This window comes from Mercenaria mercenaria, chromosome 10 (assembly GCF_021730395.1).
Source record: "Mercenaria mercenaria strain notata chromosome 10, MADL_Memer_1, whole genome shotgun sequence".
Classification (NCBI taxonomy): domain Eukaryota; kingdom Metazoa; phylum Mollusca; class Bivalvia; order Venerida; family Veneridae; genus Mercenaria; species Mercenaria mercenaria.
Genome location: NC_069370.1, coordinates 43203480 through 43227767, shown reverse-complemented (window position 1 = coordinate 43227767; position 24288 = coordinate 43203480). Strand labels below are relative to the sequence as shown.

Below are 24288 nucleotides of genomic sequence, written 5' to 3'. Positions count from 1 at the left end.
TCTGGGTGTCGTAACAAGAAAAAGCATCAAGGTGCCAAAACATTAACACATTAACAAGAGGGTCATGATGACCCTGGATCGATCGCAATATGAGCTACATGTTTCAAATGATGTCAAACTGATGATAAAATATTAAGAAAGTCAGTAGGCCACATTCATGGTCAATGAAATTCAGTTTTACGATTTGTGTGCAAACTGTGTATGTCATCAAAATTTCAAGGCTGTGTCTTAAAAAACAAGAAAGTAGGTCAGTAGGTCAAGGTCACAGTCAAGTGACATCATATTACTTGGGGACATCAGGTAATTATAATATAACAGTCTTGGAAATAGGATCAGATGATTTTTAAAGTATTTTTCCTATATAACTCACATCATAACTAAGTGACCCCAGGCTGGGGCCTCTTTTAACCCCAGGGGCATAATTTGAACAATTTTGGTAGAGGAATACTAGACAATGCATCATACCAAATATCAAAAGCCCAGGTCTTATGGTTTCAGACAAGAAGATTTTAAAAGCTTTTTCCTATTTAAGTCTATATAAAACTTGGGACTCCCAGGACAGGGCCTCTTTTTACCCAAGGGGTACAATTTGAACAATTTTGGTTGAGGACCATAAGACAATGCTACAAACCAAATATCAAAGGTCTAAGTGTTGTGGTTTCAGACAAGATGATTTTTAAACTTGTTTTCCTATATAAGACTATGTAAAACTTGAGACCACCGGGGCGGGGCCATATTTGACCCCAGGGGGATAATTTGAACAATCTTGGTAGAGAACCACTAGATGATGCTACATACCAAATATCAAAGCCCTAGGCCGTGTGGTTTTGTACAAGAAGATTTTCAAAGTTTTCCCTATATAAGTCTATATAAACCATGTGACCCCCGGGGCGGGGCCATATTTGACCATAGGGGAAATAATTTGAACAATTTTGGTAGAGGATCACTAGATGATGCTACACACCAGATATCAAAGCCCTAGGCCCTGTGGTTTTGGGCAAGAAGATTTTATAAGTTTTTCCTTTCGATTGCCATGGCAACCAGAGTTCTGCATGGAATTCAATTCTTTGGGGGCCACCCAAGGACCATTCCTGTGAAGTTTGGTGTAATTCTGCCAAGCGGTTTTAAAGAAGAAGATTTTTTTTTAGAAATTGTTGACGGACGATGCACGACGGACGACGGACATCAAGCGGTCACAATAGCTCACCTTGTCACTTACTTTGTCCAATACTTTGCTTTCTTGGTAAAGTTCCTAACATCCGGAGAAGTGTACGGTTAAACCTTTCTGCAAAAGGGTTTCGCATGGGATGATATGGTTTAATACGGGTTGTGCGGACAATAGCTTACTTGCAGAGCTTTTCGATATATTTATTATCAAAGCTGCGACCTTGTTCTTCAAAGTGATAGATAACTATATCATGAAATGATCTTAAAGCACTTTAGCCGTAGTAGTAACCTTCTGATTAATGCAAGATACAACCTTTGATTTACTGGTGAAATGGTTCACTATACCTATAAGACATCCTATTAAGTACCATCTCAAGCTTAAGTAAAATACATGCAGGTTTATTTGCATTGGCCAGGCCTAAGCTCAGTAACTTGGACTTGAGAGATTCCTACAAAATCAAGGTTTATATGAAAATATACGATAGTTAATATCATTTTCAGTCCCCGACTAATGAAATCTCTGGCGAGTAAGCCATAGTGACTTCTCGCAGCCCGGACGGCCTACTTCTACGTTGACCCGTCGAAATACAATACCTCTGTACGTCTCGGTAATAATCAACCGCTGGACTTGTTCCGGGTCTGTGAAGAACACCTTTCCTATTATTAAGTTGTTGAAGTGATGAAGCAGGGACTTACGTCTTTATGTAGATCCTTTCCCCCAACCCCCTGTGCACGAACCGTATAGTTGTTAGTATATCGGCATGTCATGCGGGAGACCGGGGTACAATTTCTGTCTTGGGGCCATTTTGTAGAAGGGGTTAACGGAGTGATGGAGTGAAACAACCATATTATTGTATTTCCATTTATTGGACACAGTACCATAACGTACGTACAAAGAAATGCCTAAAATCATATAACAGTAAAGTCATAAACAATAAACAATACGAATTGGAAAACAACAATGATAAACATACATGGAAAAAGTGCATATTACACGTGTTACTAAATTATCAATTCCTAATATTTTGATAAATGAAGTAAGTTTTCGTTTACAAAAAGAATTCAAATGATTTAAAATAGGTAGAAGGAGGAAATTGTGTTCACAATAAACCTATTCTCAAGAATTATATGTATGAATATGTATGTAGTTTTAATTACCAGATCTTTATTCTTTATTACAGATTATTTACTTGATCAGATGAAAAACGATTTCATAAACAGCTAAAATCAGACCCTAAGAAAATACATATCTAACGCTGTTTTTTATCATGTTTATATTTAAGTTGTAGTTGAATATCACATATTTTTTTATAAACTGAAACGTAAGAATTGTTAACTCGCCTTGAATACACGCAGAAAATTGTTTTTTGAATCTGTAAAAATTCTGTAAAAAATCGGCTTTTTTTACAGATGTAAATACCAAGCGCCTGACATCTTTCATTAACATTTATGACAAAGTCGTGAAATAAGTTCAATTAAAAACGAAAAGTTAGACATATATATTTCCCGTTCTGACATAAAATTGCAAACTACTGATAATGACATCATTTATTAATAAGAAAAGTTTGTGTCATGTATCTCAAAAAGTATTTGACTTTGAGTCTTAAAAATATATTCTTGTTATATATCATGTGATGTTGTATACCTGGTTTTCTGTTTTGCGATTTTACTGTGCCAGACCAGAGTAATGGTCTCTGAATACGTGAAAAATACACGTCAAATTTACGTTTATGTCATGTTGTACGATCTGTAGTTTGCCACGTTTTCTATTTTGTAATATTCTAATGGCATGCAAAATGATGCTTTGTGCTGAAATGATTTATTTGTCCTATAAGTTATGAAATAAATCCCACACTTCACGTATTATCATAACTTAATCCCACACTTCACGTATTATGCATGCTAACTTGACATTTATACTACGTCTTTGGTACAAAACTGGTTCTACGAATGTCAAACTTATTATATATACAATAGCTATCTGTGGAGTTCATTTTATGTCACATTTCATAAGAACAATGTATGCTTTTGAAGAAGCTTAAAGTACTTCTTTGTGGTACATATTAGAAATGAAAGCCCGTAACAGCCCAAAAATACAAGTCAGGTAAGTAAAACATCTTCACTTGTATTTGTTCTTTAAATTTTAAACCGCTTGTGTTCTGCCCTTCTTGTTCTGAACTTGTGTTCACGCATGAAATATCACTTAGATACTATCACAACATCATTTTGGATGGTTAAAACATCATCTATGTCAGTACACATGAAAATATCAACGGTCTATTTAGAATGATTTAGTTATTTCGTGGAATGTGTCTAAGTTTTACTATTTCAAAATACTCTTTTCTCAATTGATAATATTTATAAAAAGGTTAGTTAGAAGCGTAAAACGCAGCCGAGCAAAAACATAGCAAGCTAGGTTTGATTGAGTCTGTTTACCGTAATGATGTGTGGTATGCCCCTCGCATATCTAAAAATGTCTTTGATCTTTGTCTTAAATGATCGCTATGATATGACAGTCACGGCCCCAAATATTTCCACACTTGACACATACATAAATACTTCGGCATCAGATGTCACTTTTTCCAGATATGAAGGCAACCTCTAATAAATATGTCAGTTAGCATGGAAATCGTTTTTGCTGATTCATTTATCAAATTTCTTGATTACATATCTAAAGACATAAAGGCAGAATGTTTAAACCTAAATAGGTTCGTGGTAGATGAGAATATTTACATGGACAGAGGTATAGAGTATTTGTGAATGCACTCAGTTGACCTTTGACCTCATTATACCCTAATGAGAAAAACTAGAAAGCGACAACACTCTTAACATTTCATGCTTGATTTTCAGGATAATCAGACTAAAAGATGTTGATGTAACACAGTTACAACATACGACGATAAAATCTCGAAATAATAAATACACTGCCCAGTGCATAATACATCTAATTTGTCATATGGTGGACAACAAATTAACAACAATTTCATAAAACACATTCTTATATCAGCTATCAACAAAAATAAAAACAAAAAATAGGTGTTTATTATTTGAAATTGCAAAAACCTTTCGTGATATTTTCTTATATACATTTTGTTTACTACTACAGTTGTATTCAAATGTATTTTATATGTGTCTATGTCATTTGGTTTTATAATTATTATTGCAAAGATATTTGATACAAATAAAAGTGCATTTTTAACTATATTTTGAAACTTTTGTACATGTATTCGGACATTATATGTCATTAGAATTCAGAAATTCCCAGTTTATGAAAATGGCTTTGGGTCACAATTAGAAATATCAGACTGAGTATAGTAGGGAAAACAACTTTTACAACAAAAACACGCTCCCACATACTTCATATTTGCTACTGTGTAACTATATCTCCAAAAGTGTATGAAAACTACATTTAACAAAATTCATTTCTAAGCATTTCTTTTTGACCATACAGAGTTTTGCGAATGATTTAAACTTTACCTAAACAACTTCGAGAACAAGTGTCGCTGTTGCGGCAATGCAAGAGATAACATTTTACTACCTTAACATGTTTACGATTTTTGTTGATTCGCTGTGCTGCGAACTGTATCCTCTAGTGTCATAGCCCTCTTTCGTGTATCACTGAAGCCGCCATTATTGTGAATATGGGGCAAAGACTGACGTCTGCTTTTGCTTGAATACCTTGAAAATAAGATATATTTTAAGTAACATTCGTTTAAAATATAGAAATGCTCTACTCTTACAAAATATAGTAAAACCCTTGATGATATTGTTATGCAAAATTGTTGCTGTACAGCAGATTCTAAATTTATTAAAGCTCGCAAACGAATGTGTAGGAGAAAGGGTAATGAAAAAACACTGTCCCGTCCGTCTGTATCTACATTTAAGACATTAACCTTGGTTAATGCAAAATACTTTTAAAAACTGAAATTAAAATAAACTATATCTCTTTTGGGGAACGAATTTGTCACATCACATTTGTGCGTATTTTAGAAAAATAGCTTTAATAACTTTAAATATACAGAAATAAATTTTAACAAAAATAAAAATTCTGATGAAATGGAAGAAAACATGAAAGGCATTATTTCGGCAGATAATGAATTTTCTTTGAACTTTTTAGTCCAGACAGTATTTTGGAGATATAAAAGGTGAATGTTATGAAATTTGGCAGTTTATAACAATAAGGAATTGTACACGAATGAAATTATGTTTCTTGGACTACAAGTTTTATCATTTAAATTTAGACTACTAGGGTGCATCTGCCCTACAAAAGCATCAAAATTCAGGTGTAACAAGCTTCTAATTTATAGGTGGTATCAATTACGCCTTATTAATTATAATATTTATGATTTGAAATTAGAAACGCGATCCCAGACAATCTTCTTATTCGGTTGTGAATCAATATGAAGGTAACACCAATGCAAGCGTCATTGGAAATAAATGTATTTTGTTTTGTTAGGTAAAAAGTGCTTTTCATTACTAGTATAAAAGTAGCTGATAATAACTCATTTTAAATCGATTGTGAAGCAAGTTTTACAATTCATATTAATCACTCTTGACACCTCATTCCTGACAGAACCCATGGCCACGAGGGTATGACGGAAGAGAAGCCAGTTTCCCTTTAAATGATGAGCGTCAAGCAAGGGAGCTACTCTGGTACCATTTTCACGTCTTTGGTATGACGCGGTCGGAGATCGAACCCACGACCTCCCGCTCTGTACCACTAGGCTATCGAGGCGGCTTTAAGGTAGAACGCGACACTTTGCGAACTTTCGAGTAGCGTCTTGAAATTTTGCATGTGTAAAGTTAACCATATTTCAAACAAGATGCAGTTTATTTTATACTAATAGAGCCAACCAGTTTTTGTACACGAGACGGCAAATTTGACCACCAAAGCCCGTTTTTGAAACTGACGCTGCCGCGTATCCTTGGCAACTTTTACGGGTACTCCAATGGCACCAGCCAACACATTTTCTTAAATTATACATTATTCGACGAGAATTATTTTTTCCTTTATGGTGATGTAAAAATCTTTGTTTTACACCGATAAATCTTTGAAAAATGGAAAGAAAATCGCCGTTTTTGACTAAAAACTGACGTTCAGTTTCGCAGCATTTTTTCGGCTTTAAATCAGCATATAACAAAATCCCTGAATTAAATTTTTGATTTTTTTCAATAAACGGTGTTTAAAATGTATACCAAGTCCAAATGACAAATAAAACTGGGGGGTCACCGATTTAGTTTTTTCGGTACATGTGATTTTATTTCCCCCACCCCCCATGCGTAAATTGTACCATAATTCGACGTCTGCAGATACGTTCGAGACATCATAATTCAGCCATTTTGAAAATCGCTTTTAATATATTTTCTATATAATAATGATTTTTTCTCACCTTTTTCTTATTCAAAGTACCAGTTTAACAAGTTTTCCGTTGTAATACACTGCTAAAATGAAGAATTCATACATATGCATTTGTGTAGATAGTTCGGAGATTTCACATTTGAAACAAAAAGTTAAAGCATAATTATTGTAAAATATCATAGATCAGTATCATACAGAAATTTCATATATTTTTAAGTTCCTCCATAAGCACACACGCACGCACGCCCGCACATCCCAATGTCATACATTTTTACTATTTCGTTTCTTACTTCTCCAGCCTAGTAACACATGACAATAAGATTAATTTCAATGGTCTCTTCCGGTTAATTATCAGCTCCACGCACATGTTCACATATTTTGATGGCGGGATTTGGTTTTACTAGTCAGAGTATTTTGATATTTTATAGCAGATGGCACTATTTGAGATATGAGTTCCAGGACAATCATGATATGAGCCGCGCCATGAGAAAACCAACATAGTGCGTTTGCAACCAACATGGATCTAGACCAGCCTACGCATCCGCGCAGTCTGGTCAGGATCCGTGCTGTTCGCTTTCAAAGCCTACTGTTAGAGAAACCCTTAGCGAACAGCATGGATCTTGACCAGACTGGGCGTATGCGCAGGCTGGTCTGGATCCATGCTGATCGCAAATGCACTATGTTGGTTTTCCCATGGCACGGCTCAACAAGAGATATCGCTTTGAATACTATGCTAAAGTTATATGAACGCATAAGCGTGGCTTTATAACATTCTGATGAGTGAACTGCTAAATTGTTTGAAAATTGTTACATTCTGAATGTTGACATCTCAGACGCTTATGAAAATAAAAATAGATAAAAAATAAAATCTTCCACATATACATGTACTGGTACAAATCCTAGTATCTCGTAAATACGAAACCAGGACTAGCAATTTTGAGCCGTCGGTCCTATATACAAAGTTACGATTCTTGAGTTGCTTATATAGATAATTACAACATAGACTTATACATGTTTAACCGCGAGTTTCCACCACAACCACTATTTCTGTGTTTCTTTCTTTTACCCCATCCGCTTAGCTCAGTTCTATGAATCGCTTTTTCGATCCCTGGGTAGGGCTTGACAATTTGGTGGAAGGTATCTGTCCGAAATCATTCGTCCTCCACCTCCGATTTTATGTGGTGAAGTTGAAAGTTACTTGTTGAGGAACACTGGTTAGGTTAACCGCCTGTCGTATCAGAAAACAGCGCTATACCTAAAACAAACAAACTGTTTTCTTTCTTTTTTATTTGATGGAATATTTATCATTTTTAGCAGAGTATTTACTCGTAATTGTTATGTTTGATAGGTCTGTAATATTAGGAAAAATATTGTATATGGAATATGTTTCTATTACGAGTCTATGAATACAAGGATAACCTTTCTTAAAGCACATCTCTGGAGAGCTAAAACCTCTTTGTAAAGGATGGTGTTTCTATCTAGTGTTGTTAATAAATTAACCTTTTCAGAGCAACAGCCCCCGTACAATGAATATAAATTCTGTTTCCCCGTGGCTGCACTTCATTTGGAATCGGGGTGTCTAACTACTCTCGAAACAATCGAAATATTTCCAAAACGTAAAATTTATAAATAAAGTTAAAAAAGCTTATGATGTTTATTCCAACATGATGACATAACGATATTAGGGCTTTTAATTTTTCTTATTATTTTTATAAATGTTTACAATGTCGTGTGTATCACTCATGTATAATCATGAACTTAAGAGTTAATTCAAGAAATCCTTGCAAAGTTGTAAAGGACTCTTTTGACTAAATTCTTCTTAAAATAGGTTAAAAATTGAACACAAGACATACGAGAACCCGTTTAATTACGTATTTTTTATCTGGGTAGGGGTAGAGTAATGCAATTCAGCGTAATGATTTCGCCCACGGTAACAGAGTTTTAAAGGCAATTTTGATCTTAAAGTAGAGTTTATCTTAAAATGAAGATTTACAGAAACAAATACTCATTGCGATTAAATAAAGTTTTCATCATCATATTACTTTTTAGTCAAATTATATTGCTAGGGTTTTACATTAGACAAGGTTAAAGTATATTTTTATTCAAAACGCAACGTCATATATCGAGTCTAAGGTTAAGTGGTCACCACAAATTATATACCATTTTAAATGCAGATACTTGTTGACTGAACAGAACGATTTACGAAAACAGTTCGACGGACGTGAAATCACGGTTCATCAAAAATGGACGTCTAAGGTTTGCGGAGAAAAAAGTTACAGAAATACCAAAATGTCAAATATGCATTATATGAGGAATATGCTGGTTTTTAAATTAAACAAAATGTCGAAACGGAACCAAATAACTTCCGAATTTAGGCGCATTCCACCTTAATTATAGCACATTGTGTCTACTTGACGCATTTAAAGATACCAAACGCTTCGGATTTTTTTTTTGCACCAGTGGCACGTTATATAATATATTGAAATGTACTAAGATTTCACTTTTTAATATGCTTTCATCATTGTTTATATATAAACGTCTTGCCATGGAACAAGATGTTTGTTCTTGTTTTGTATAAAGTTCTTTAAGAACCAGTAAAACACTAAATGGTGCAGCTGATAAGCTAAACACAATGGCCAAATTATGATGTCTCAAACGTATCTGCAGACGTCGAATTATGGTACAAAATTTACGCATGGGGGTGGGGGAAATAAAATCACGAGTACAGAAAAATCTAAGTCGGTGACCCCCCAGTTTTATTTGTCATTTGGACTTGGTATACATTTTAAACACCGTTTATTGAAAAAAATCAAAAATTTAATTCAGGGATTTTGTTATATGCTTATTTAAAGCCGAAAAATGCTGCGAAACTGAACGTCAATTTTTAGTCAAAAACGGCGATTTTCTTTCCATTTTTCAGAGATTTATCGGTGTAATACAATGATTTTTACATCACCATAAAGGGAAAAATAATTCTCGTCGAATAATGTATAATTTAAGAAAATGTGTTGGCTGGTGCCATTGGAGTACCCGTAAAAGTTGCCAAGGACACGCGGCAGCGTCAGTTTCAAAAACGGGCTTTGGTGGTCAACTTTGACGTCTCGTGTACAAAAACTGGTTGGCTCTATTGGTTATAAATAAACTGCATCTTGTTTGAAATATGGTCAACTTTACACATGCAAAATTTCAAGACGCTACTCGAAAGTTCGCAAAGTGTTGCATTCTGCCTTAAAGTACAGAAATCCCCTCAAAATTTTTTTGTGGCAAAAATCAGTATGTACTGAAGGTATTTTATAACCTCATTGTCGAACAAGTTTGACAAAAGTTCCAGAGAATACTTCGCAGTTTTCGTACTAGAAAAACGTAGAATTATATAACATTAATTGTACAAAATATAACATACAAAATTATTTTGTGGTTTGGTATTACAATGTCTAATACCATTTTAAAATTAATATTGAAAAAACAAATTTAAAGCTACTCTTTCACATTCTGTGAGAAAATAATGAATATTTTTATTTACACGAGATCTGGTACTAATCCCTAATGATAACGTGATTCCCGCCGAAACGCGAGGACGAGTCCATTTTATGAAAATGGATAAAATAATAATTCATAATGCTTGCACATTACTTGACAAGTAAATATTTGTATTTGTTTCATTTTAACTATCCAGTTAGTATACTGAAACACAGGTCAGTCGGATGAAATGCAGATAACAATTGGATATAAGCAAATCGTTTTGTGTGTTCGAATCCTGATGAGGATTTTTTCAGATTTTTAAAAAAATATATTCCCATTCGTTTTCATTTTTGTTTCCATATTTTTTATACAACAAATATTTTTTGTAAATACCTGGTCTTTGGATGATCCAAATCTTGTACAAGTTTTGTTACCTTGACATCTATAAATCTGTTGTCAGAAACTATTTCCATATCTTCTTCATTTGAAACCTACAAATAATCGTCTTGTTTCTTTTAAAATAGATATTTATTCTTGTTTTAGTACAAATGGTTTAAAAATATTTTTGTAAAAATTTTATAGTCACTTCTTTTCAAAAGAATGTTCTTTAGAACTGACAATGTAGAACTGTATGGAACGCAGTGCTTATTTATAAATGTGGTTTATTATCGTTCAGACCGTCTAAACCAATGTTAATCACAGTTTGCTATTTCAATTTACGTACATGTAATTTTTGAACATAAATTGTAAAAGATGTAAGATCTGTCAGAGTCGATATCAAATTAAAATTGAATCGAACTGTATGGCTTATTATTTTGTTTGAATGAGTCTTAATTTTTCATGTGAGAAAAACAAATAATGATTATTTTCGAAAGATAGAAAAGATAAATATCATACCTGTCGAGATTGTTTTGGGTCCCGTAGTTTAACTGACATTGTTGTGTCAAAGGTAAGATCAATATTTTCTAAGGCTATATACGCCACACCAACTGTTGAGTGTCGTTGAAAGAATCTTGACACTGTGCGAAGCTGTACTTTAAGTACATTTTCTTTCATGTCATCCTTTTCCAAATCCATGTAAAACGTCTCTTTGAAATCGGCATTTCCAGTGGTCGATTTTAATTGACGAGTTCTCTGTTTTTGCGATGAACTGTTCCCAGTGAGTTTTACTTTGCAAAACATGTTCCTGTTGTGCTTTGTAGAGCTTTCAACAGAAAGCAAGACAACTCTAAGCTGGTGCGACTTCTTGAAATGTTGCAAAGCAAGTGTAATTTCCCCTCTTACTTTAAGCTTACACTTTCCTGGCAGCATACATAATGCCATTTTATCTTTTGCTTCGTTCGTTTCAACGCTGCAACTGGATGATTGAGGCTTTTCTTTGCACTTGTTGCTAGACAAAGTGCTTGTCTTGTTCTGGATATTTCTAAGCTTTTCACAGAATTCTTTTTTTGAAAAAGTTTCGTCAGTCTCCGATTTTGTTTCCTTATTTTCGTGTATACATATTTTTGCAGGATTATCTTTCTCTGCTGTTGTTTGTTGAAGTGGCATTTTCGGCATATTAACATTTTCCCTGCACATTATTTCACTCATTCCAGAGGTATGTTGCTCATCAAATGTCTCTTCGAAGTCCAAACTTACATTAGACACTCCAGGAATAGGTTGTAGGATATTGAGACTACCGTACTTGTTTCCATTTTCAGCTGATGTCCGTCGGCCGATTTCTGTTTTCAACACATCACTATGTCTTCTTGTTATTTGACGGATGCAAGGGTTTGGCACACCCTCTGTAGTTGTTAAAGATATAGATATACTGAATGATTGAGCAGGTTCTGTCATTTTGTTTCTCCCAAAACCTTCACTACTGTTATGATTATGCACCGCTTTTTCTTCGTTTATATCATATGATTCCAATTTTTCATTGTACTTCTGTCCGCCAAAAGCTCTCAAACTATATTCCTTGAGTCTGTTATAATAGGAAGAGTCCACGTCATATGCCACTGTCTCCGATGCACGTCTACGTCTATTTTCTTGGCCTGCAGGAAGAGATATATGATGGTCCGATTGTGCTCTTTGTGGCCTTAATAAACTTCCGACTCTCACGAGCTTGCCGCCAATCCATTCTCTTGCATGATCTGTCAATGAAGTTGCCGACTCAACGCTGTCCATTGCTAAGATCTGAGCTTATATGATATAAGACCTTCCACTGTCTTTTATATATCTTGTCGGAAGTGGTAATATAAATGTACTGTGTTTTAAGAAAACAAGAAATGTTATGAAATGAATCTGTGAGATGTGATTAACAGGTGCGGTCAAGGATTTTACAGAATCGATTAGTTGGCATTTCAGAGTGATGATACATTTCCCATTTATATCTTTAATTAACCTAGAATTAAAACTAAGGCCATACTATTTAACTCAACAACGTTTATACGAGAGTTGATATTTTATTGATATTTAGCAATTTAAAGTGGAAAGATATTTTTTTGTGGATGAAGGCACAAGGTTGCCAGGCACGGTCGCACACCTTGGTTGAACTACCACTCTTCCGTACGTATCCAAATATTAAAAAAAAAAACACTGACAATAATAGCAAACTTGTACTAGTATATATTTCCAGGGAAGAAAAAAGCGGTAATGCGTGATTAAATGTGATTCTTTAATATTCTAGTCGACGGAGTTTTCATTTTATGTACATTATTTCGCATTTACTTGTTTCGTTAAATGTAACATGTATAATAATTATCAGATATACAATGTACTTTCATAAAAGTGTACTTGTGATGGAAATCTTGTCCTAAAATAATAAATAAAATTCAAGAAAGCCCATCAGTAGAAGTCGCATTGGGAGAAAAAAAAACACCCGTAAGGTCTGTACTTTACTACAGCTAAAACAAATACTTTTGAATGTTTATTATAAGGTATCTGTAAACTAATATTTTGCCTATGCATGATTAATGTTTTGTGTGAATTTATGTTTGTTTTTAGCTCATCTGATTTTTTGAAAAAAATGATGAGTTATTGTCATCACTTGAGCGGTTGTCGGCGTCGGCGTCGGCGTTGCCTGGTTAAGTTTTATGTTTAGGTCAGCTTTTCTCCTAAACTGTCTAAGCTATTGCTTTGAAACTTGGAATACTTGTTCACCATCATAAGCTGACCCTGTATAGCAAGAAACATAACTCCATCTTGCTTTTTGCAAGATTTATGGCCCCTTTTGTACTTAGAAAATATCAGATTTCTTGGTTAAGTTTTATGTTTAGGTCAACTTTTTCTCTTAAACTATCAAAGCTATTGCTTTGAAACTTGCAACACTTGTTGACCATCATAAGCTGACACTGTACAGCAAGCAACATAACTCCATCCTGCTTTTTGCAATAATTATTGCCCCTTTTGGACTTAGAAAATCATTTTCTTGTTTGAGTATTATGTTTAAGTCAACTTTTCTCATAAACTGTCAAAGCTATTGCTTTAAAACTTGCAACAGTTTTTCACCATCATAAGTGGACACTGAACATCAAGAAACATAACTCTATCCTGTTTTTTGCAAGAATGATGGCCCATTTTAGACTTAGAAAATCATGGGTAGGACAATATTTCTATTACACAAAAAAAATCAGATGAGCGTCAGCACCCGCAAGGCGGTGCTCTTGTTATGAAATTCTAGTACATGTATTTCAAAAAAATGTCAGTAGCCATACTTTACTCTCTAAGCACGTTTGTATGAAAAACTGATACAAATACTACCAGTATTGTTTCATAAGATATCCATTGCTCATTTTCCACTAAAATATTCTATGGTTAGATTCTAATATGGATAGTTTTCATCAAACTAAATGTCATTTGGCTAAATATGTAAATTAATTAATTGTGTATGTAGTGCTACAATCGTAATTAAATGTAACTTAATAACAGGTGGTTGTTTAAAATATCCATTGTTTAGGGGTATTTAAATATACATGTTTTAATTATGTATATTTAGAACTTAATAATTAGTACTGTATGTACACTTAAAATTGTTAATTTGGTGCTTACATAAACTATATATAGTAATTAATCATCCTAACATGAAATTTGGGTTTTATATACTGTATTACATTAAAATGAAATATTGGTTTTAAACCCTTACTCTAATGATTTTTTTTTTAAAAATAGTTGCTAAGCAGCGAATTACAGAACGTAAATAAAAGCTTTCCACTTATCTTAGTTGGAGATAAGAGCAAAATGTGCTAAATACTTTTGAAGTAAACAACTTGTCGGCACGTTTACATTTTGCTTGTCAATAAATGGTTATTTTAGAAGAAGACAAACTGCAATAATAAGAAATTTATATTATGAACTTCATCTCATTCATTAGGTGTAAACAATATATGTTTAGCAAGACGTGTTTTGATACTAGAAAAAATTGTAGGCACTTTATATATGACTTCTGATAAAAGAATAACTTGTATGCATGTGTATCTTCTTTGAAAGATTTTAATAAAAGTACAACTCATAGGCACTATGTAATTGCTTTTGAAAAACATTAACATGTAGGAACATAGCAATTATTGGCAAGACATGCTTTTGATAAAGAAAAAATTGTAGGCACGTACATATGTTTAGCAAGACGCGATTTTGACAAAAAGTAGAACAAGAGGAAACAGTCAATGAGTTGTCAAATGATATAAAAATACTGGACAGAAGCGGTATTGAGCGAACGACTATGAAACACACTTACAAAAGGGACAAATGGTGTTGCCTTGTGTCATGACGTCACGTAGAATATTCGCACCGTCCAAAGCTCGATGACATCACCCCTCACGGTAACAGACGCTGCTCTTCTTATAAGAAATAAGAGGCAGGATGTATAAACATTGATCACGACTGTTTGGCAGTGGCAATTATCGTATGAAGTTGTCTTAAACGTGATATAAATTATGTTTACTCAATATTTGTTTCAAATCTAAACCGCTTTAAGAACATAATGTACATTGGATTCAATAACAGTAATTCCGATCGAAGTCAATGTTTAGATATGGCATGAAATATAAAATATTCAACTGCTATATCATACCAAGCACCGCATATTGTAACTCAGGTCACCTGGTTCGAAGATTTTTAGCATTGTATTACTGCATAGTTTTGCATGCCGCGCTGTTAACGAATAAAAAAGATTTAACCGTCTCAATCATAACCCAATCGTCACTAAATATATCTATAACTTCTGCTTCAACAGCTTTTGACGCAACTAGAAAGGCCCCGTTTGAATTATTAATTTTAAATCAACGTTTACGAGTTATCCTTCGTATGAGAATAGCAATGAGAGTTTTCATCATTTAAGCTTTCAGTTAATTCTAAATACACTGTATAGTTTGAAATTGGTTAACTTTCCATTATTGCGATCCCAAGTGTTTGGGCAATGACTGTTTGAATTATTCTTGTCCGTACGTCCGTCCGTCCCTATGTCCGGTCATCCCTACGCATATCCGGATTTGTGTCATGTATATCTAAAAAGATATTTTACCTAGAGTCTGCAAACATCATAGGATTGTTATTCAGCATGAGATAATTACATGTAGTTTTGTTTGGCATTTCACTCAACCTGACCTGGGTTCTGGCAATTGGCAGTCATAAATATGCATATAGGGCCTGCACGTTTGCATTGCATGTACGTCAAAAAGTTTTAAAAGTAGAGGGATAACACAAAATAGAAACATTGTACAGCATTTGAAGTTGTGCGCCTTTGTCTTTTTTGGATTTCAGTCAGTCAGACCAGAGTTATGACCCTTGATTTAGTAAAAACTTGCATTAAGGACATAACATAAAGCTTGTGTCTCTTGAATATCAATTTGGTTAGGTACGTAGGCTAGGATATCTACCAATATCATCAGACAGTAAGTACTTTATTTTATGACAACACTGATAAGACAGTATGGTTAGTTTCTAATGAAATAATAATGTTAGATATTCTATAAGACTTTTTTACAGACAGTCAGCCCGTCTGTACTATCTAGATCCGCTCACAAAAAAAATTGTCAAACGATATAAAACATAATGTACAGGATATTACACTGTTGTATTGTGTTATAACCAGTTACATTTAAAATATTAACGAATCAAATACTGTATACATTGAAAACATGCTTGTTTGCAGTATTGTCAGTTTTTAAAGGTAAATTTCACTTTATATGGACCTCAATGTAACTAATTATTGACCTCTGTGATAAGCGGAATTTACGAGTGATAAAATATTTCATTGTATTAATAATTTTAAAGCATGCATCTTCGTATATTTGAAACATGTATTTGAACTTTTTTTTTTCTATACCTTTTTTTCTCTTCCAAACAGTGACTCGAAAAATGTATTAGACCGACTTGTCCAATATGTTTTTATTTTAGAACGGGCACTAGTCCTAATATATCGCTGTATTGTACAAAACAATGTTAAATTTTGTACTTCTTTTGTAAGAGCTTTTTTTGAATGTGTTGTGCAAATGATCAAAATGTAAGATAATCATGCCAAACATACAAATGATATATTTATTACATTTGTTTCAGAAAATTTTTGAAGTACTAGAATGAGAATTTTCAGTCATGAACACCAGATTTACATTTTTGCTATGCCACTCGTGAGAATAGTGCATCTAAAGTTCGCTTATTGAAATCATTTCAATCGTACAAGAAAGTCCTCTAAATATTATTTAGACCGTAGATTTTTCTTAAATTTCCAAATATCTGCGGATAAAAATGGTTGATGCTAATTGCTAATGTGTAATAAATTAATTTTTAATGAAACCTTCCGCTGTTCTGTCAAACAGATTAGTAGTGTCAAGCAACCTTATTATTAATTTTACTTTAACATGTCATTGTGTTTGGACTTATTCTAGATCAAGTAAATTAATAACTTTGCCCATTATATGTGTGTATATAATATTGTTAAATATTCCATTTATTCCAGCCCTTTTAAAAATGGGCGACTATTATTGGTACGGCTGTGAAGGTGTTAGAGACAGTAAACTTGCAGCCAGTTATTATGCCGAAGCAGCTAAAAAGCATGATCCTCAGGTATGTGACAGTTATTAAGTTTTAGAGTAATTCTGCTTGAAATCCTTAGGATAAAGTGAATGTTACAACAATGGTATAACTTAATGGGTATATTATGAACTGTTTCAGATTATAGTCAGTCAGCTTAAATGTCGCTTTCATTCAAGCGATTCTGTTTAAAAGATAGGTTAAGGTGGGGGATATGAACTAATTTAGAAAATCTTTCTCAGAAAATTACCTATAAAACAAATAAAGAACCACACTTGTATGTAATTGTCGAAGACACAGTCGAAGCATATCGAAGGTTGAAAGCCAAAGAAGCTATCTGCTTGTTTGTTTATATGCACTTGTACCCTTTTCGACCTTTTATGTACAATTTGCATGTCTCCCAATGTGTTTCTTGTAACAAAAATATGAAGTACTGTTTTCAGGAGTAGTATTTTGATTACACAAAGTTTAATGCCAAGTATTTATTAAACGAATATACAACATAAAAGTTTCATTATAAATACATATACTTGTGAAAAAAAAGAGAGTAAGATCTGAAGAGTTCTGCTGGGTTTTCGTTGTTATATTGAAACTATCCTGATATACGGCTCGTGCCGTTTTGAAACTACTGTATCCATTGCTTCGTAAAAAAGCAAGAGTACTAATTGTTCTAAACGTAGCCTTATGAGACAGAAGTTTTTATTTTTTTCAGGCATTATTCAACCTGGGATTTATGATTGAGGAGGGAGTGGAAGTACCAAGAAAACATCTACGTGACTTGCGAGTTCCTGAAAGATTTATATCAAATAATATTACTTTGCTGGAATACTTATACACACGGTGCGTTGGGTTGTTTACTTACATTTTAACAGATTCTGTGTATAATTATTATGATGAAAAAATACAATATCATTATAAAAAACCATAGATACAATGTAAGTGTATTTTTCTTCGGTTTGGCTACATTCAATTTCGTGTAACTATTGATACAATCACAGTGATGTCAAAAGAAACAAAAACACATACAATAAAATCATAAATGAAACGCCTGCGTATTAGTTTTTAATAAAAGCTGTAACATGATCAAACGAGGTTCGTTTTCTATTTATAGATGCAAAGACTCTCACAAATCAGAAGCTTATGTACCATGCTCAATAGCACTTTGGAGAGTGCAGGCCTTGGCTTTCTGGACAAAATATCAAATTGCAATTAAGGTATCAACATATATTTCATGAGATTTAAGTACGTGTAAAATGTCCGATACGCATAAAGTGAAAGCGTCGAAGGATAGAAGACTCATCTCACTGCAATTCGAATAAAGCAATACCGGTATTACATTTCGTTGAGCAGTATGTAATCATGACACTTGTATATTCTCTGTATATAATTTAAAGTTAGCTAAAACAGGGCGGCCAACCCACGTTACTTTTGATTGACCTAGCACCAAGAATATTTCAGATACCAGAGATATGGTTTTTGTCTTCTTAATGTCCGCTCATCCAATCTATGATCTCTACCAAGTTACATGAAATTCGCATTTTGGATACCGTAGTTACCGTCTTAGATATATACAAATGTGAGAGGTTAAGCAAAAAGTGAGATTATATCATATTTAATCCAGATTGGTTCTTGTTTTCTTCTTTTCCATTTTTGTCTTCTATCATTTTATTCAGATTTTTTCTAAATTCTCTTCCGTGCTAACGCCTTCTACTTCGCGTCTTTGGAATCCTATATAAAGTCATTTCATAAATATTCAAGAGAGAGTTAAGACTTCTGTGTTTTGCACTTGATCTCTTTGCAATTTTCCATCGTCACATGATTGTGTTGAGTTACATACATTTCCCTTCAGTGGATTGGAAGTTCATTTCAATCGTGTGACGTATTATCTGCATGGTTACATACCAAGTGACATGTGGCTTTGTCATCGCAATTTTAAAAAAAAATCTCAATAAATAGGCTCACAGAAACATCTGTGCCAGTGGTGCAAAGCAAATTCAAAGTCAGAAGAATTGTAATTTAATATGTCAGCAATATTTTGATAAAGTTATGTTCATTTATTACATTTGAACATAAAACTCCTCTCCCAAACTCTTTTATTTAGCATAATTTTATATTATAAACGACTGAAGAATAGCATGATAGCACTGAAAACGTTAAAAAAAGTTTGTTATTTAGAAAGCTCAAAAGCTGAGTTACAGTTATTATGATTCATAACAATCTATATATAAAATGACAGCGCAAAGTGAATATTTAGTACTTTAAAGATACACTGTACTCATCTTTCACAAAAATGTTTTATCTCAAGATATTAACTTTAAATGTAGAAATCCCCATGAATGTTAACTAAAACTGTCTCTAATTATACAAGTAAGGAATAACAAAATGTTTCATTATTTTTCAGATAACAAGTTTCACAGGGATAGCTTCTACGACAGCTTTGTCAGTATATGTCTTAGTTCGAACACATCTACGAAGTCATATTGACAGGACGGACAGTATTTAGCCTGTGTTACTGTGCCATAGGTTGTTGCATATCTTTGCAGAAAAAACTTTATCCATAAAGCACTTCCATATATCACTCAACTGAAAATACTACATTGCAAAGTCAATACCAAAAGGGTGTACTTAACAACAGTCGTTTCGTAATAAGCTGTGATGCTGTAACAAAGGGGTGTTTTTTGAGTGACTCTTTACGAAGACTGTATATAATAGCAGTTTTGAAAACTCCTTCATGTCAAAAACAGTTTTGTCCGATTTTTATAACAGTTTTGCACAAATGATCCTTTGTGACCCTTTACAAAGATAGTTCAAACTCGATATTAGATTTGTCACAAGACATGTCTGCCAGATTTCTAATTAATTTTGAAAAACTGAAAGCATTATATATATCAGGTGTGAGTTTTATTTCAATCATATGTGGGTTTTCCTTCCGCTAATATGACCAAAATAAATAATCAAACGCTGGAGTGTAGATTTCAGCAGAAGCGAAGGTCATTTACTATAATCGCCTTTAGATAAATATTATTTTTCTTTTCTCGATTTCTTCCAGAAAAAAGAAAACAAAAGTTTAGTGAGAATAACGTTCCCTTATAGCATCCTTTTAGGGATACAAACCAAATTTTGGATTTTTGTTTGTTTTGTTGTGTTTATCGTCGCTCCGACACAATTATGGGTCATGAGGCGACTTTTTAGCTTTGATGGTGGAGAAAGACCCCGGTGCCACTCCGTGCAATATTTCATCACGGGCGGCATCTGGGTAGAACCACCGACCTTCCGCAAGCCATCTGGATGGCTTCCTCACATGAAGAATTCAACGCCCCGAGTGAGGCTAAAATCCACATTTAAACTTTTCCAGTAATTCCGTCACCACTGTATCAAATACTTTAAGTCAATATCTCCGGCATTACTTAGAAATTTTAGAAAACCAATTCAAGAAAACTTATTAATTTTGTAATATTTTTGATCGGCGCCAAAATAAAAGAGATGTCCATATACTCGTATATACCATTCAAAGTGAATCTTCTTAGAAATGTTTTCAATTACCTTTTTAATATTCTCTGGTAGCTAAGAACTTCAGGGATACGGATAGTAAGGCCACCAAAATGAAATACAACATACACAACATAATTAAGAACCGGACAAAAAGCAAGTGGAACTGTCAGTAAGCTATATAAAGGAAACTGGGGCTTTAAACGCGTTTGGGGCATTCCATCGTCGAACTTACCCTGTTTTCAACAAGATAGACATGACTGTATATTAAACTAGAATGTGTCTGTAGGACACAGGGTGTGCCCCCACTGGTACATTTGTCACAAATAAGGGGTAATAATTTAGATGTTTGCAGTTTTTAGGGGTTATAGCCTCAACAAAGAGTTTATGAAAAGGATTCATTATTCTAGGTCATAATACTTTTTCAGCATTGAGAATCACAAACATAAAATCCATTATTTTGGCTATTTCAAGGGCCATAACTCTGTAATAAGCGCTAAGATTCTAAAGAAGAATGCAAAGTGTGCAAGGTCACATCATGATAAAGACTCAAGCAAGGTTTCTTGAATTTACACCAAATACTTTTTGAGTTAGGCACATTATTAGGTGAAAATGTGCATTTTTGACTATTTCAGGGGCCATAACTTTAAAAATAAGTTGTGGAGCCAGCCAAAAAATAAGAGGTATGCAAGTTTTTTTTATCATGATAAAGACTCGTGCAAGTTTTCATCCATTTATATCATATAGGTGCGAGTTAGGTGCGTCACAAGGTGAAAGTGTGCATTTTTGACTATTTTAGGGGCAATTACTCTGGAAATAGAGGGCGGAGGCAGACAAAAAATAAGAGGTGTGCAAGTTCATATCATGATAAAGACTCATGCAAGGTTTAATCAATTTATATGAAATACTTTTTGGGTTAGCGCGTCACATAGTGAAAATGTGTATTTTTGACTATTTCAGGGGCCATAACTCTGGAAATAGGGGACTTAGCCAGATAAACGACAGAAGGTGTGCAAGCTCATATCATGATTAAGACTCGTGCAAGGTTTCATGAATCTATATAAAATACGTTTTGAGCTAGATGTGTCACAAGGTAAAAATGTGCATTTTTTACTATTTCAGGGGCCATAACTCTGGAAATAGTGGGGGGAGCCAGACGAAAAATAGGAGGTGCGCAAGTTCATATCATGATAAAGTCTCATGCAAGGTTTCATCAATTTATATCAAATACATTTTGAGCTAGGCGCGTCACGAACTTCGGACGGACGAACGGACAAGACCAAATCTATATGCCCCCACCACTCATGTGTGTGTGTGTGTGGTGGGGAGGGGGACACAATAACACCCCGCGGCTGAGAAAGGACCTAGCATTAGTGACAAATACAAAATTATATACAGTAAAAGACATAAATATGGTCGTCAGTCTGATGTGTCAGTACAGCAATGTACTCTACAACTTGTCGGAGCACCAAGGGGAACAACTATGCAAGTTGCAGGACAAAATTCCACTCCCTTCCGTCCATTTTTACATGATAGAAGAGAAAAACATCATGGATTCTTACACTTCATCAGTCATCGCATAATCAAATAGGAAAGCGTAGCGACTTACTGTAGAGGGGTCACTTACCAAACAATGTCTGCGCTTTACGATTTTTGCATAGTATCGTCTTGTGATACATTTTCTAACACATTTTACAAATATCTTATTGAAATAAGCATTATGTGTAATTTTCCGTAGTTTATAAACTACATTCCCATAGGAAACGTGGTGTGTAAGAATTTTAAGTAAGTAATAAGTTTTAGAAGTGTTATTCAAATTAAATCCAATTTTATGAAAATGAGATGTGAAATATTTGTTGAATATATCCTTTTACGAGTCCTTGAGCAATGCCATATTTTCAACACTCCTGAAACCATATTTATTAAAAGCATCGCCATCTCATTTCAAGTCAAATGTCTGATTGAAAAAAGCTTTCCCAATGTTCAAGCTTAATTGCCGAGCTTTCACGTTTTTGCGATAAACTGTTCCCAGAGAGTATTATATTGTAAAACATGTCACTGTTGTGTTATGCAGAAATTTCAACAGAATACAATGCAACACTAAGCTGACGCTACTTTTCGAAATGTTGCAAACCAAGTGTGACGCTTACTTTAAGCTTTAAGTTACAACTTTAAGATAGAAAACATCTTCATAACACCCTTTCTAAGACTGCAGATAAATGATCTAGCCTAGGACATACACCTGTTGCTGGACTTTTTACCAAGTTTTTCTGTATATTACTCTTCGTAAAATACGGAATAATTTTTGAAAAATTTTCTTCAATCTCCATTTCCATTTCTTTACTCTTTTGTTCAGTTCTCCTTTAAGAATAATATTTTGACCCCCTTTGTGTCGAAAACCCTAGAGGCGTTTACTGTTTTGAACTGTCTGTTCGTCCATCTGTCAATACGTCAAATTGAAATGAAACATGTTGACATACGCATATTAGCGGGATTTGTTTTGTCCAATTACCTTTACTTGAGCTATGGTCTTTTGGACTTTTAAATATTACGACTACGTAGAACACTGTATATTAAAATCCCCCTAAAGTTTCCTACCAGTTAGAATGAAACATAGTACACGTTATCAGCATTAACTGGACATGCGCATATTGGCATATTGTCGGGACTGTTATGTCGTTGTTTTATTTTTGAGCTATGACCTTATTTATTATTCTATCAATCATTTTCAGGGGGCATGTTTCATACAATTTTGACACCGTTCTAGTCCTGCTTCAATTTGACATGCTGTTGGATTGCTCATCACGGAGATAAATGTATTTTTTATCTCCAACTCCAAGTTCCCTTAACTTTGTAAAGGTAATATTGACACTTGAGTCTGTAGAAAACTGTTGCATGGAATAGAGACGACTTGTTTTTCTAGATGATGTCAGTGGTAAAGTTTCAGTTTCTATAGTCCTTACTTTTCCTTGTTGTTGATTTATTTGAACAAGAGTGTACCACTGCTTCTAGACTTTTTGGATGAGTATCCATTTGAATTGTCTCTTCTAGTACTTTCACTTCTGTTATGCTGATATAACATTTTGGCTTCTGTACGATTTCACTATTACATTATACTTATTCTCATCAAAAGCTTTCAAATAATAGTTCTTGAGTGTGTAAAAATGGAGTGAGTGTACGCCATTTAAAACGTCCTTAGGAGTAGTTCTTTGGCCAGTAGGAAGAAAGAAGGTATTTGAAGCACTGATTGTGATCTTTGTCTCGTTATGAGCATCCAGCTTGATGGAACATGTCCGAAATCCGATTGCTTGATCTATCGATGTTATTTTCAATTCAGCCTTCTCCATTACTAGGATTTTTGCTGATATAAAGTAAATCTCTCCTCAGCTCATTTACACATTGATAAGAACTGTTATTAGATATTCCAACTAACATTTGACAAGGCAAAAATGTTATTGGATCTGATGTCTTTTCAGTCGATGATATTATTATCACTTGCCGCCAAACATCTCTGCATGGGATCGAGAAAGACAAAAGTCGCGTTGTTTTATTCATGCAAATTTATAGCAAAGTCTTTTATAACATTAATGATAAACCGAACTATGTAACACATTATATAGCACAGGCCATGAACGTTTAAAGTCTGAATTTTTGACTAGAACATATGAACGACAAATACTCAACTTGCAAAACCATAGTATATTAAGACATTATTCATCGAAAAATTGACCAAGTTATGCAACAATGACAGGACAGAAAGAACTTTACGAGCAAGATTGTTCATAAAAAGAAAATAGTTTTGT

The 24288-nt window shown here is 34.0% G+C and overlaps 1 protein-coding gene across 1 annotated transcript in view; it reads left to right on the top strand.

Moving 5' to 3' along the window:
• Positions 1–20108, top strand: part of LOC123561759 (protein sel-1 homolog 3-like) — a 65447-nt gene extending 45339 nt beyond the window's left edge. The window contains exons 21-24 of the mRNA XM_053516891.1: positions 16923–17029; positions 17709–17836; positions 18108–18210; positions 19398–20108. Of these exons, the coding sequence (XP_053372866.1) occupies positions 16923–17029; positions 17709–17836; positions 18108–18210; positions 19398–19499 (440 nt within the window). The 3' untranslated portion in view covers positions 19500–20108. The remainder of the gene's footprint in view (positions 1–16922; positions 17030–17708; positions 17837–18107; positions 18211–19397) is intronic.
• Positions 20109–24288: the final 4180 nt, after the last annotated feature.